The sequence below is a fragment of the Centrocercus urophasianus genome, unplaced genomic scaffold, assembly GCF_019232065.1.
Source record: "Centrocercus urophasianus isolate 14NV4802_14NV808 unplaced genomic scaffold, USGS_Curo_1.0 seq_29, whole genome shotgun sequence".
NCBI classification, from domain to species: Eukaryota; Metazoa; Chordata; class Aves; order Galliformes; family Phasianidae; genus Centrocercus; species Centrocercus urophasianus.
In genome coordinates this window covers 10,333,089-10,347,986 of record NW_024884855.1, presented here as the reverse complement: position 1 = coordinate 10,347,986, position 14,898 = coordinate 10,333,089, and the positions used below count along the sequence as shown (strand labels likewise).

At 51.6% G+C, this 14,898-nt stretch overlaps 1 protein-coding gene across 2 annotated transcripts; it reads left to right on the top strand.

Moving 5' to 3' along the window:
* The first annotated feature begins 365 nt into the window (after positions 1 to 365).
* On the top strand, positions 366 to 9,076 carry CHST12 (carbohydrate sulfotransferase 12). Of its 2 annotated transcripts, none has more exons than XM_042828233.1 (2): positions 366 to 448; positions 5,023 to 9,076. In XM_042828233.1, the coding sequence occupies exon 2, from the start codon at positions 5,085 to 5,087 to the stop codon at positions 6,375 to 6,377; it is 1,293 nt and encodes a 430-aa protein (XP_042684167.1). In that variant the 5' UTR covers positions 366 to 448; positions 5,023 to 5,084; the 3' UTR covers positions 6,378 to 9,076. The 2 variants fall into 2 exon arrangements, with proteins under 2 accessions (XP_042684167.1, XP_042684168.1); XM_042828234.1 differs by lacking the exon at positions 366 to 448 and adding an exon at positions 734 to 1,443.
* Positions 9,077 to 14,898: the final 5,822 nt, after the last annotated feature.

Here is a 14,898-nt window from a genome sequence, read left to right as displayed (position 1 = left end):
TCCCGTAGGGGCTGAGTGCCGGCCGCGGCTTCGAACGGCAGAAGCGACCTCCAGGGGCAACGCGCTCCGGGCCGGGCCTCCCGCCGACGGGCGGAGCAGCGCCTGCGCCACGGCCCCGCCGAGCTGCCCGTGCCGCCGTCTCGCGAGAGGCGGCAGCAGCGGGGGGCGGCGGGACGGGACAGGGGGAAGCGGGGGGGAAGGTGGGGGGAAGCGCCGCCGCCGGCCCCGCTGCCCGCGCGGGAGGTGAACGCGGGGCCGCCCACGGCGGGGCGGGCCGGGGCGGGGCCGGCGGCCGCGGGTATCGGCGGAGCGGGTAGCGGCGGAGCGGCCCTTCGCTGAGGACGGTCGGTGGGAGCGGCCGCCGCTTCGTTCCGTTGCCGCGCAGCCGGGCCGGGGGCTGAGGAAAGCGGCGGTCCCGAGGGCGGCCGGGACCTCCCGGTGGCAGCAGGTAATGGCAGCGCCTCCGTGCCCGCATCCGCCCTGCGCCCTCGGGGCTGCTCCAGGGCTTCAGCGCCGTCCCGTGCCGTCCGTCCCGGCGGGGCGGTGGGTGAGCGAGCGCGGCGGTGCGCGGACGCTGGCTTTCCCCCTCGGCTGGGGGCGGTGGGCCTTTAACCGGCCCCTCGGGTGGGGTCTGCGGAGCTGTGTGTGCGCTTTGCTTTCCGTGCTGCTCTGCGGCTCAAAGCCGGGGAGCGGTGAGCAGGCAGAGAGCTTTCCGTCCCAGCGAGGTGCGTGGCTTTTAGCAGCCGAGCCGTCGCTGCGGAGCGGGGACAGCCTGCACCGCGATGGACGGCTTGAAAACTTGAAAGACGGAACTTCAGACGGAGCTTGAGCTGCGAGACCGCTCTTAAATAAAGCATTTCCGAGGCGAACGCGGCCGGTGGGGCGCTGATTTGGAGCCTTTTGGAGCCGATGTTGACTTGCACCAAAGGCTCCAGGTTTGTGTTGGCTGCGGGCACCGGGACACGCTGCGATCTTCTGTGCTCATACCGCCGGGAGGGCTGGGAGCTCGGGATGGAGGTCAGGAGTGAGCAGAGCACGCTGCCTTGGGCTGGTTCCTCTTGGGAGCATTGAGAATAGGCTTATCGAGGAAAGAAAGCTGCATGGGTTGCGTGGTGACTGCTGGTGAATCGAATTGCCACAAGGACAAGCGTTGGTTTGAATTTATTTTCTGTGCGTTTAAAAAAGTTCTTATTCCACTGCTTTCCACCTTGAGAAGTGAAGGCTGAGCAAGACTGTGTGATGTCCTGCAGCTCCCCGTGTGTGGGCAAACAGGCTGTGCAGCAGGTGAGCCAATTCTCGATGCCTGGGCTGAGCATTCCCCGAGGGAGCCGGGAGCAAACCTGGGAGGATGCAAAGTGAGGAGAAATGCAAAACTGAAACCGTTGGAGGCACAGTGCTGTTAACAGAGGAGTTGTGTCCATCATCTCCAGCATGGATCTGTATGTGAGTTCTTATTGTCTGTAGACCTTCTTGCTCCAGCAAAGGAGCAAGCAGAGCTGGAGTTACTTTCTGCAGTGAGAGAACATCGCTGCACAGATGTGTTGTAGAGAGGACAGGAAGAAAGAGACGGGAGTTGCTTAAGCTGATGTTTGCCCTCAGAACAAACGGTTACGAACTGGCTGTGAAGTGCAAGTAGGGTTTCCAAATCCCCAAGGAGCCAGATCTGCAATGGCTTTTGCAATAAGAGCTGGGGGAGGCCTCCCCTTCATTTCTGGTTTAAGTGGATTTTGAACCATCTGGAGAGATGGTTATTTGACGTGGTACCTTGTGAAGGAGGGGATGGCAGCGGTGACTTTGCACCTCGGTGTCTGTCATGACTGAGGCTGGGAGAAAAGCCATCGGTTTGCCCCCAGGCAAAGTTCAGGTTGGAGATAATCCCCTGACGGCTGTTCAGGAGGCTGTGTAGGATGATTATAGCACTTGGTCCGTTTCCCAGTTTGCAGGCATCGTGTCACAGAAGCAGCTTTGTATGGATCCTGGTGCACATTCTTGTTGGCTGGTGACTTTGGGTTAAACTTGAATGTAAATTCTTGGCTTCTCCTGGAGGTTTTCCTCTTGATTCTGGCAAGGGGAGAATGAAGGCACATTCCCTCTGATGTGCTCGGAGACCTCTAATTTGTGCTTTCAGCCTGGCATCCTTTATGAAGTGCTCAGAAAGAGGATGTATCATAGTCAATAGAGTAACTCTGTGTTCTGCAGCAGCTTTCTCAGGAGAAGAAATTAAGTTGCACTACTGTTCTTTTCCAGGGTTCCTCTCAGTTGCTGACAGAGTCAATGGGAGCAGAGTCATTTCAATTCTGTGCTGCTCTCTGCTGTGTGACTTGGGAAAGCCAAATGCTGAGGCTGTGCGCTGTGTCCTGGAAAGCAGGCATGAACCCTTGGGCTTCTGGAGGGAGCGATGTGATCGGGGTGGCTCTAATGAGGAGCATCCTTCCTTTTACCCAGAGGAATGCGTGTGCTGGCTGTGCCACACACAGTGCTGGGCTTCTTCTATTGGTGCTGAGAGTATAATCTGTCTGCGCTGGGTGGGACAGCTCTGTAGAAATGCTGGCAGCAGTCTGGAGCTGTGGGAGCTGCTGGGCATGGGGAGATGGCAAGAAAGGATGGATGCTCTTTGCAGCTTTCCAGACTTACTGCATTCCAGCCACCCTGAAACCCAGCGTGCTAGGGATTGTGTACGCAGCAGGCGCCGTATTCATCCAGAATAGGAAGCATTCCCTGCCCTGAACAGCTAACTGTCTCAAAAGCAAGAACAGATTGAGGCAAAATGCACAACCAGAGATGTGCCAAGCAGTAGGCTTGGCAGCATCACTCCATTATCTTCTGTTGTTGGGCTGAGATGTTGGCCTGGAGTGCTGACGCACATATGTAATTTTCCCCTTCCTTAACTCCATGCTCATCTCTGGGTGCTTCTTCCTAGATTTGATCCATCCTTATCCTAAATGAGCTAAACCTAGAGGATTGCTGCTGAGTGGTGCTTTGCTCTGCAGAGTGCTGTGCGTTGTGTCTGCCTGGTTCTTCCAGCTCCTTTTGAGATGTAGGATAAGAGCCTGACTCCAAGGAGCACAGCCGTTGGTGCTGCACTGTGATGCCACGTGGTAGGCTACAGCTATGCTGAGTTTCTGGCTCTCCCTACCTCCAAAATGCAAATAAATACATTGGTGGAAAAATCCCAAACCCACAGTTCTGCATTTTACGTCTTTTGGGACAAACTGGGCTAATACTTTGATGTTGTTCCTGTTCATTAGTAAATTCTGGTCTAATGCTTTTGGTCTAGTGCTTGAAATCAGGACTTTGCTTGTTAAAATCTGCTGTGTCTGAGGCATGAACACAGCCATGGAGGTGGCTCTTTAGACAAGTGACTCAATTTAAGGCTTCTGTAGCTTTCACAGGTGCTGAGCATGTTGCCCATAGAGAGCAAAGGGGTTCAATACTTCTGCATATCTGGACTCTGGGGTTCTTTGCATCCATATACAGCATAGGGTTGGTGCTGTCCAAGAACTGAACTGGCTGGGGAATAATCTTTTCAAGACTGTGGGGTGCCCGCTTTTGTGCTTGGCTTTTGATTCTAACCCTCACAGATAGTCTGTGTGAAACAGCAGGCTTTGAATTCTCTCCCAAAATGTCATAGAGCTGCTCCTGGCTTTCCTGCATTGTTCCTCCACTGCCGTCAGTCTTTGCTCCTCAATTCTGGGGTGTTCAGGACTGTTGGGACTGTCGAACCTCGCACCTGCTGGTGAGGAGTGAACATCTTTGTGTTCATCCAACAGCCACGAGAAGGAATCTCTGCACCCTCCAGGAAGGATCATGTAACAGTGATTTCTCACCTGCCTTTGGAGACTGGGAGCTGTTAGGGGTGATGCTGACAGAAACGTTACGTTAAGCTGGGAAAGTGACTGACTTGCACACAGCCCAGAAGTGGACAGAGATCTACCAGAGCATCCTTAATCTCAGAAACAATTTGGCTAAAAGTAATCATTCTTCCAGGTTTTCATTGATGCTTAGCTGTTGTCAGGGTTGTGTCCCTGTGGGTTTTCACAGGGAAACTGTTGGTGTAATTGCTGCCCTTGACAAAATGAAGTAGTTACCAAGAAAGGTGGTGGAGGTGACATCCTCTGGGTGCCTTCGCACAGATTAGATGAAACAGTGTGTTCGGTCGGTGATGTTCTGTCAACACAAGCTTTCTTTAGCCACTGAGGCAATGTGCCTACGTGTTTAGAAGTCTGATAAGGCTTTTGTTTTTAGTACAGTGGCTCAGAGTGTCTTTATGGGCGAGATGGGACTGCAATGTGATCCCAAAAGCTGAAGTCATGGATCGAGCCCTCTTGCTTGGTGTGTTAGATATGCTTAAAAATCTAGGAGGTCTGCAAGGCAGTTGGTACTTTCTGTGTATGGTTTTAGATTTTTAATACTCCAACACTTCCCTCTGATAACTTGAGGCCTGAAATGTTAATATTTTTGTTTATTTGTTTTTAAATGGAAACAGAACTCCTGATGAAATCGTGCGATTCAGGAAGCTGGAGAGTGATGAACAAACCTTTGTTGCTATGGAAATGAGTAAACTTGTAACATGTTATGTCTCCTTTTGGACAGAAAATCAGAGCTTTCAAGTGAATTCCAGGCTAGCCTCTAGGAGCCCGAATGTCCACTCCTGACAGTGTCCCCTGGTTCATAGGATGAGTGCAGCTTTTCCTCCTCGAGGAAGGAGCTGGAGCAGAAGCTGAAGGCTGTGGTCTGTCCCTGGGATACTTTGAGATCTCATGGCCCCATCTGCTCAGTTGCAGAACCAGATGCCCTTAAAACTGCCAAGGGAGGGCCAACAGGAGGGAAGGTCGGGCTTCGTCTACAAGAGAATTGGTGCCTCTCTGTGTAGCCACTGTAGGTACTTGGGGAGCACACAGCTCTTCCTGTGCAATACTGTGAGATGGTCAGCCCTGTGCAGAGCCTTGATCGTGCAAGGTCATTGTCTCTAAACCAGAGTAGTTAAGAAATGGACTGACTTTATTTCTGGTTCCTTTCCAGGCTCATGGTCTGCAGCACCATGCAAGATCCCAGCCCTCGCTCTGCGAGCCAGAGGTGAATCCATGGGAAGGCCAGCTATTGTGGTAGCTGTCAGGATGACCAAAGCACGGCTCCTCCGTCTCTCTGTGGTGCTGGTCTCCATCTTCATGATCCTCCTGATCATCGTCTACTGGGACAACGTGGGAACAGCTCACTTCTACCTGCACACATCCTTCTCCAGGCCTCATTCCCCAGAGTCCATCCCTGGTATCACTGCAGGTGGGGACTGGGAAGCCTTGCCAGAGGTGGATGAGTTTTTAGCAAAGCTGCTTAGTTCAAGCCTGAAACAGAACAGCTCTACTTCCCGAAAGACAGAGCAGCTGCTCGTCCAGGGCTCCAACAAGCCTGTGGTGAGCAATTTGGAGGAGAACATACGGGGCTATGACTGGTCGACGCACAATGCCAGAAACAGCTTGGACCAAGAGAAGCTGCAGATAGAGAGGCAGAGAACGCTGCGGGAGTTTTGTTCCAATTCCAGCTTTGCCTTCCCCACCAAGGAGCGCTCCTTTGATGACATCCCAAACTATGAGCTCAACCATCTGATTGTGGATGACCGCCACGGCATCATCTACTGCTACGTCCCCAAGGTTGCCTGCACCAACTGGAAACGGGTGATGATTGTGCTGAGTGAGAGCCTGCTGGACCAAGGAGTCCCATACCGGAACCCCCTGGACATCCCACGGGAGCACGTCCACAATACCAGCACCCACTTGACTTTCAACAAATTCTGGCGTCGATACGGGAAATTCTCCCGGCATCTCATGAAGATCAAACTGAAGAAATACACAAAGTTCCTCTTTGTGAGGGACCCTTTTGTCCGCCTCATCTCTGCCTTTCGCAGCAAATTTGAGCTGGAGAACGAGGAGTTCTACCGGCGTTTTGCCATCCCCATGCTAAAGCTGTACTCCAACCATACCAACCTTCCCACCTCTGTTAGCGAGGCCTTCGGGGCCGGCCTCAAAGTCTCCTTTTCTGACTTCATCCAGTACTTACTGGATCCCAGGACAGAGAAGATGGCCCCTTTCAACGAGCACTGGCGGCAGGTGTACCGGCTGTGCCACCCGTGCCAGATAGACTATGATTTCATCGGGAAGCTGGAGACTCTGGATGAGGATGCTGCTTATCTCTTGCAGCTTCTCAAGGTGGACAGGCTGCTCCGCTTCCCCCCCAGCTACCGGAACAGGACTGCCAGCAGCTGGGAGGATGACTGGTTTGCTAAAATCCCCCTGGCTTGGAGGCAGCAGCTCTACAAGCTGTATGAGGCAGACTTTGTGCTCTTTGGCTACCCCAAGCCAGAAAACTTGCTTAAAGACTAAAAGTGATTGGGCTGCGGGTGGGGGAGGGAACATCTGAAATACCAAAAATGTTTAAAGCCTCCTCATTTTTTTTTTTTTGCTTTTACCTCCCTTTTCCATAAAGGTTGGTACAATGGAATATATTTTTTCTACCGTTTCCCCTTCCGTTTTTGCAGTAATGCCAAGTTCAGGATATTTCCATCCAGCTGTGCATATGGAAAAAAATGCCAGTATTTTTATCATTGTTTTCTGGGTTTCCTTTTTTTTTTAATGTCTCCATGTTTTGCAGTGGGTCACTGCCCATGGTCACTCTGCCAGCTGTGTCCTTCAGTAGCTTTTTATTAATACATTTTTTAAAATTAATATATTTAAGATATTTAATACAAAGTTTGTGTTGTGGCAAAGGAAAGGAAGGAATAAAAAAAAAAAAAAAGAAGTGAAAGAAAAACCTAAAAAGTGCTGATGCATTTGCCTCTGTGTGTCATCTCAAGGCTGTTTGTGATGTTGCAGGGCACTTGAATCTCTTCAGGGCTGGGAGCCCAGCAGATGGGTCACTCAGTGCCCGAGCACCCGTGCTGCGGTGAGGCATGCAGCTCACAGCCAGGATCACAGGAGGGAAATGGTTGAGGCCCACGGGGTGATTCAGGATGTGCAGATGGCCAGCCCAGAGCCTCTGCTCTGCTTCCACTTCCAGCAGCGTGGTGGAGGAGCTGTGCTGTACAGAACACTGCATTTGCTCAGCCTCTGCATTGCTAGCATTGGAGAATCTTCTGTGATATGATGTCTGCTGTGCTCAGCACAGGTAACTTGCAGCAATGGGGATATAACACAACTCCCAGTGCTTTAGGGGAGTGTGGCAGGGTGTGGATATTTACCCCTGGGTGAAGAAAAGCTGAAAGATTTCTTTCAGTTTGTGTGCATCGAGGTGATCTCTGAATTCATTTGTTTTCAGTTTGCCAGCTACTGCTTGCGATGCTGTGCCCTCATCTGCTTGTAGCAACAGACCAAAGCAGATTTAGTCACCTGCCTTGCTGGGCCCTGCTGCAGCAGTGATGGTGGCCCACTGTGCTCAGTGCCTGCAGGCTGCTTCCCAAAGGATGCAGCTTTTGGAGACAGGCTTTGTGTCTCATCAGCTGAATCTGCATCTCTCTGAATTGCTCCGTGATCAGGCAGAGAGCTGAAATGCTTAATTACTTTCCTGAGCTGTGAAAACGATGGAAGTCCAAGCCTCAGGAAGCAGCTTTGTGTTCTGGGCAGCTGCCTTGGGGCTGGCCTCCTTGTTCTGCTCAGAGACCAGCAGGAGGTGTGATGTTCCCCCTCCGTCTTCTCGCTTTTCCGACCTCTGTACACGTGTGTTGTCTCAGCATTGTGTGCTCCTCCTGGTGAATGTGCTGCACCAAGCTTTTTAATCTTTAAGTGAAAGGTAATAGCTAGTAGTTATGCTAGGAGCAAAGAATTTTATTCACAGCACCCTCCTGTAATTTCTGCAGAGATATTTGCAGTTTAAATGAGCCTGAAGCCATGATCTGATTTTTAGTGCTTAGATCTTCACAGCTTGGGGAAAAAGGAAGTGCTTGTTTATGAGTCATTATTTAAAACTAATAATAGAAAAGTGTTGATCTCTTCAATTTATTTTTTCAATTACAAGCTAATTGCTGCAAAACAGAAAGATGTTGAGACTCTCATCTGCTGTAATGAGTAATCCTGGGAGGCTGTCGGTTCCTGCAATATTTACATTTCTTCAGGGTGGCTTCATCCTGCTCTTCAAAGTTACAGCGTGGATGTTTTCGGCTGTTGTCTTTACAACGTGTTTGTTTTTTGTGTTGTTTTTTTTTCCTCTTCTAATTTCCATTTAATTGATGTTTAGTATTTGCAGACATGGGCAGCTGGGGACGCGGCGCAGATGTGCTGATGAGCACCGCATTGCCCGAGCTGTGCAAACTTCCTCCCAGCTGCTTCCACTGCACCTCTTGACCAAATCCTGCCCCTCCGAGCTGTGCTCATTTGCAGGGCCTCTGTGATGCTCATCCTGCAAACTGGCTGCAGCTGCATCCTCACCTACACCACATCATGAGCCACGGCTGCAGCTTGTCCCAGGCAGAGCATTTTTCATGGCTTCACCCTCAGGAGAGCTCGAGTGGTAAAAGGGTGGTGGTGGGAGAGGGCTGGCACCCTGTCAAGCCCAGCCTGCGTTTGCTTTAAGCCATTTCAATGTCTGGAAGCCCATACCCAGCCAAAGCCATTCTCCTAAGTGCCTGCAGAGAAGAGCAGTGAGGCTCACATGGAGAGGGCTTGCTCTGCTGCTGCTTCCCCATAGCCTGCTCCTTGCTGCTTCTTCCTTTTGAAGCCTTCCTCCCCACCCTCCCACTGCTGTGAATGTATTGTGAAGGAGTCAAAGGCAACCCAGGCTGCTCTGAGCTTTGTGGTGAGGCCACTGGGGGGACTGGGACAGAGCCTCCAGCTTTAGGAATGTGCATTTATATTTTTTTTTTCTGTGGGTTTCTTGCACTGTTCTGATGATGTAAAAGAGTACGTAGGGGAGAGAGAAGGACAAAGGGTTTAAACCCCCCCTCAGTTTTCTGAAGGAGCTGGAATTCAGTATTTGTCAATGGCAGAATGACCGGCGAGGGCAGGCAGTGTGCATGCTGGCCTGAAGTCAGAGCTAAAAATTGTGAGTTTAGATGGTTGTGATGCTAGTGCTGATTTTATGAGAGGTAGAAAAATGCTTTGAAGTGGCCTATTTGTGTCTAAATAAACCTGGCTCTGTTGTTTCATGCTCAGCCTGCAAAATTACGTCCTGTTCTCCCTCTGGCTTGCTTCTGACCACTTGGCCAAAACCAGCCTGGTGCCCAATGAGGCAGAACCAATGTGTGGATGCAAAAATATCCAGGGGTTTGACTGAGATGTTTCCAGGTGGAACTGAGACCAGCTTTAGTGCATGCTCAGCATTGCAGTCAAGGTCTTTTTTGCAGCCATGTGACAGATGGGGTCCCTCACTCACTGCAATGGCACAAGGTATGCAACCCAGCCCCACAGCCCCTGTGTGCTCCAGGGAAGGGCTGTCAGGCTTCAGAGCTCTTTGCTTTCTGAGCAGTGGCACGGCTTTGCCAGGGTACGGGGTGTTCTTAACCACGTGGTTTCCTTCAAATCTCAATCATTTTCCCTTTAACCCTTTCACTCATTTCTGGCGACAAAACTGTAGAGCCACCAAGTGTGGAGAAATCATCATGGAGTAAAAAGTTGCCCTCGGATCACGCTAGAAGGCTTTTGGCTGTGTGCTTTGAATCCCTCAAGGTGGCATCGGGCGGGTGGAGGGCAGGGGATGAATGGCAGCATTGAAGGGGTGACGAAGAAAAGCCAGCTTGTTCCTCCTTATGTAAGCTGGAGCACGGGGAAGGCCGGTGACTTGGCAGGGCTGCGTGTGGCTGTGGTGCTGAGCAGTGCCAGGAAGGGTGCGGGGTGTGATGACAGGACAGGCAAACGAGGTGGCTCCGACGTAAAGGCTTGCCCACAGTTGGAAACCTCACTGGGGGTAGGGGAAAAAGGAAAGATGGGATTTAATGAGGACAGTGATGCCTGTCTGGGGAAGAAATGGAAGTGAGCAGTGCGTGGTCTGAAGCAGAACTAAGGTAGTTCTGTTCGCTTTAATCAAGGATACAGCTTGGGCTGTGGAGATTGACACTTGTCCCTGTATGGGCTGGCTGGCATTTGGCTGCAGAAGAGCTGAGCAGCAATGTTGGGCAGTGGATCCAGCTCTGCCTGCAGTTGGGCTGTGGCAGCTTTGCAGAGGCCGAGCTGGAACCTGTTTGCTGCTCCTGGGCTTTGCTGCTGCTGGGTGGGCTGCTGCCCCCTGCCTGGCTCCCACAAAAGCAGGGTCCCTCTGGCTGCTGCATCCCCATGTGTGCTGCACTGCCTCCCTGCTGTGCTGGTATCACTGCCCACTGTCTTCCCAGCTCTGCTGTGTCTTGGCTTTTGTGCAGAAATAGCTTAAAATGAAGTAAAAATAAAAAAAGAAGGAAGTGGAGGAACTGTGGAAGCTCAGCTTGGTTCCTGTTGAGAGCAGCATGACCTTGGGGGGGGGGGAGAGGAAGTTTCCAGTCACATTTCTGTTGGCTTTTTGATGAGCCTTTCCCTGGGCTTGAAAAATTAATTGCTGCTACAAAATACCAGAGGCTCTTAGAGTCGTGTGCAAGGAGATCATTTACAACTTACCCTGTAGGTGCACATGGAACAATGCCAATAGAACAGTGTGGTGATGCTAGCAGCTGTCCTGGGGGCAGCTGCCAGGTGCTTGGCTGTGCTGCTCTTTGCTCTCTGCTTTACACCTTAAGGCTGCTGCTTATTGCTTCAACTTTCTGTCTGTGAGATCTGGGCTGATGGTGATCCCAAGGAATGTGGAGCAGCAGGAATTTTCCTTGATGTGACTACATGACTCCCACCATGGTCTACGTTTTCTTCACACCACGGCGTTGAGGTGAGGGCATGTTTTCCATGTGCAGCTTTAAACTGGGCAAAACCCAGCTGGGGGATGGCTCAGAGGTCACGGCTCTGTCCCTGGTTGGCCTGAAGGTGCAGTGGGTTCCTCAGGTCTGTCTGCTATGCGTGGTGTCCTTGGGTGTCCCCAGGGCTGGGCAGAGCGGAGGGGCTCAGCTGGCTGCGATGTCCCTGAGCACTGAAGCACTGCTTTTCCCCTAGTGAAGGGTTTCACAATTATGTCCTCAGGTTCTTATCCTCAGTCTGCGCTGAATCTGAGTGCCAGACTGATGCCAGTGTACACCCAGCCCCATCTGACCCACGTGTTAACCAAGTGAGGAGATGTCCTGGCCCACTGGGCAGTGCCTTCGCTGTGTTTGGTGCCTGGGGTGGATGGATGGCACCCGGCCCTGGCAGCACTGCATTTTGAAGCAGGGAGGCTGCAGCTGCAGTGTTTGTCACTGCAAGAATTCAAAATGGGTGGAAGAGAATGTGCCCAGGATCGCCTCTTGTTTTGGTTGGATCCTGGACAGTTCTCTGTGGAAAAATGGGAGGAGCAGGGATAGGGATGAGCCAGCATGGTGTGTGTCAGAGAGGCAGCATGGCCAAAAGCGTGGTCAGCAGGGAGAGGAGGGAGCTGGGATGTGCTGCTGGGGGGTGCAAGGGCTGCGGGGGCTGAGTGAGGGTGAGCAGGGAGAGCGTGAGGGATGCTGACACGAGGTGCAGGGTCAGAGCCCCGGGTTCTGTGGGAAAGTGATGCCCACATCGAGCTGTCCCCAGATCACCAACCAGAGCAGGGACAGGCTGGCTCTCTTCTTTAAAACGGCAGCTCTAACTGGGATGAAATGCCACGAGGAATTATTTTGCAAAAGCAGCGTGACCCATAGAGGGGATGGGTGGGCAGAAGGGCTGGTGCCACTGACCCTTCAGTGGTGTTGGGCACCTCTATCCATCTCTATTTCCCCTCTCTCAACCTTTGCGTGCCTTATTGATTTCAGACTATATATATTTTGGCTCTTGGGTAAATCAGAAGTATTTTTGTCATCTGGAATAATTGTGCTGAGAGTGCAAAGCTTTTTTACAAAGGCTTCACTGACCTTTAGCTAATGGGGAATCGATGAATGAAGTGTAGGCAGCGTTTCCCAAGTAATGCTGTGCGTGGTGGGGACCCGACATAGCATCACTCAGGTATCCAATGCCAGTTCACCCCCAGACTGTCTGCTACCCCCATCAAACAGCTCCATTCTCTGCTGTTGTCCCAGAGATGCTCATGTTGTGCAACCTCCATGTGGTTGTTGCAGTGGGTGTGGGACAGCCAGACTCCATCAGCAGCTGTGGGTGTCCCTCCAGCTCCATATCCCCAGGCCAGCAGCTTGCTGTATTCCTGTTCCAGCTGCAGTCAGCAGTCAAGGACTGAGCTCAGGGCACTGCAGACACAGCTGCTGTGTGCTTTAGTCCTTATGGCTTGGGTCTGGGCTCTGTAGCAGGTACCCAGTTAGCAGGACTGGGAGCTGCCTCTAATTCCTGTTTCACCATGGTGGAATCAGAACTGTACTGGTTTTCCCTTTTCAGACCTTAAACCTGAACTTTGTGGCCCATTTCTGGGATATAATCATTGGTTTCTTCCAAGACTGCAGTAGTGGGAGGAATGCTCAAAGTTATCCCGCAGGTACTGCATTGCTGCAGTTAACTTTGCGTTGTGTGCTCAGGTTTTCCTGGGGAATATTGAGGTGCCAGGAGCCACTTTATAACCAGAAGCCCTTTGTAAGACCAGGATGAGCTGCGCTTCTGTTCCACCCCCCCCCACAGCTGTGGATGGAAGCCCAATAGCAAGATGAAGCTGCCACATGGTCCCCCTCACATCCCCACATTGGGTCCTCCAGAGCAGCCATTGCTCTACGCAGTGGTTTCTGGGAGCAAATCTGTTAAAATAAAAAAAGTAAGAAAAATGCAGAGCATTTGTCATCAGCAAATGAGAATGTGAATTCAAGATGTTGGGGCAGGCTCCAGATGCTGTTGCAGTTTGCATTTATTACATTTTTTAGAGCTTAGAAAAAGGTCAGCGTGCTTGGATGCAGTTCTTCACTTTTGGAAAGTCTGCAGGTTTGAAAGTAATGCTTTTATTTGTAATAGGGAAACAGCCTGCTTGCACAGTTTGCCTTTGGAACTGAGATACCAGCTAAAATCTAGCTCTTGGATTTGTCAGCTTAATCTGAAAAGACAACTAGAGACAACAAGGCGGTGTGTTTTGTTGGTTTTTTTCCCCTCAATATAAAAGAAAGAAGTTTCAGCATAGGTTAGGTTGCTCTTGTCAGTGTCAGCTTCTTTCTGGCAGCGCCTATTGGAAGGAAATTTCCAATACAGCCCAGCTGCCAGAGACAAATCCTGTATTGGAACATCTTGGTTCAATATCCCAACTCACTCCTCACAGTACCGCCGTTTAACGAGAGAACACACGGAAAGTGGCTGCTTTGTTTTCGCCTCTGAGCTTGTTGTTTTCATGATGTATTTTTCTTGCTGGTGTTTGCTTTGGACAAAGCTGTTACCACTCTGCAGCAGTGATCCCTGCTGTGTGTCTGCAGGCAAAGTGCTCTCCCTGCCCCACCGTGGCTCCATGTAGGTCTGTGTGGTACTGGGAGTGGTGGCAGGAGTCCTGTTGGGATGGGGCCCACGTGTTGGAGGACCAACGAGTGACCACGCATCCTGCTCCTCTCTTATCTTCTGAACTTCTGCCTCCTGGGAGGGCGGCTGTCTGTACTGACCTCCAGGATGCCACGTGGTGTCTCATGATGTGGCCTGGTGGCCACGGTGGTGATGGGTTGATGGCTGGTGATCTTTTCCAGCCTTAATAATTCTATGATCCTGCGTCTTTGCACTTGGCCTGGAGGCCAAGTCAATATTTTCCCTATAAAATGGGAAGATGCACATGTTTGCCTGCCCTGGTGAGGCACTGCTGGTGCTGGTGGTGTTGCAGCTTGCTGCTGCCCAGCTGCAGGGCTGGAGGACGTGGCGCAGACAGTGCTCTTCCCAACCCTTCTCAGACAGCTTCCCAGAGATAGCGGGAGCTGGGGCTGTTTGTTTTTCTCCTTTTCTTGTTTGGCCCACAGCAACAGAGGATATCTTCCCCCCTGAAAGAGAAGCATATTTGCTTTGAGAGAGGATGAGGTCAGGAAGGGGCAGGAAGAGGCTGTTCCCGCAGTGTTTTTGGTTGCTCACTGCGGTGCTGCACCTGCACCAGGCTCCCACTGCTGAGAACTGGGGCTGTGCCACGCTCCCAGGGCAGCTCCAGAGGGGAAGGCAAGCATCCTCACCCCCCTGTGCCCTGGGGTTTGTCATCACCTCCAGAGCCAGACTCAGGGCCACCTGCATCCCTGTGAGCTCTCTGTAACAGCTCCCAGTGGGAGATAAAACCATGTTGCCACCACAGCTCCATTGAGGTTGCTGGAGCTGTGAGATTTTTCTAGCTTGGAGCTGCATCCCCACAGCTTGCATCATTTTCTTTTCCACGGGGGGCACGGGGGTGGTTTTGCTCATGCTACAAAAACAGCTCTTTAGGGTCAGGGCACTGGGGCTGAATTAAGAAATGGTAAAGCAGTGCCTCCTTCAGCAGCTTTTAGGGCTCTCTTCCCATTAGTGACAAACCCCACGCTTGTCCCCAGCAAAGCTGTCTGCAGATAACGAGAGACTTCTCAAAACGAGAGATTTTAGAACAAAAGAGAAGGAATAGGAAACCCTTTGTTGATTGTGGGCCTGGACTGCCTCAGCAGCAGTCTGATGCAAGCTCTACATGTGGCAGTGTGTCGGGCTGCCTCTGTTTCCTTTCCTGAGCATTTGCAGTTCTCTCTGTTCTCAGAAATCGACACAAAGGGTTTTCCATTCCCCGGTCACACCCGGATGCTCAGTGAGTCACTGCTCTCTCTGCCTCTGGTTGTCCTGAGGTGATGGCTCCTTCCTGAGCGTTGGGAATGTTCTTGGGCCAGACAGGTGCCAGGAACTACAGAAAGCATATTGTAGGTTATCAGCTGCAACAGTTCAATGGTTTGGGTTGTTTGCTGCTTCGGGCTGTGAT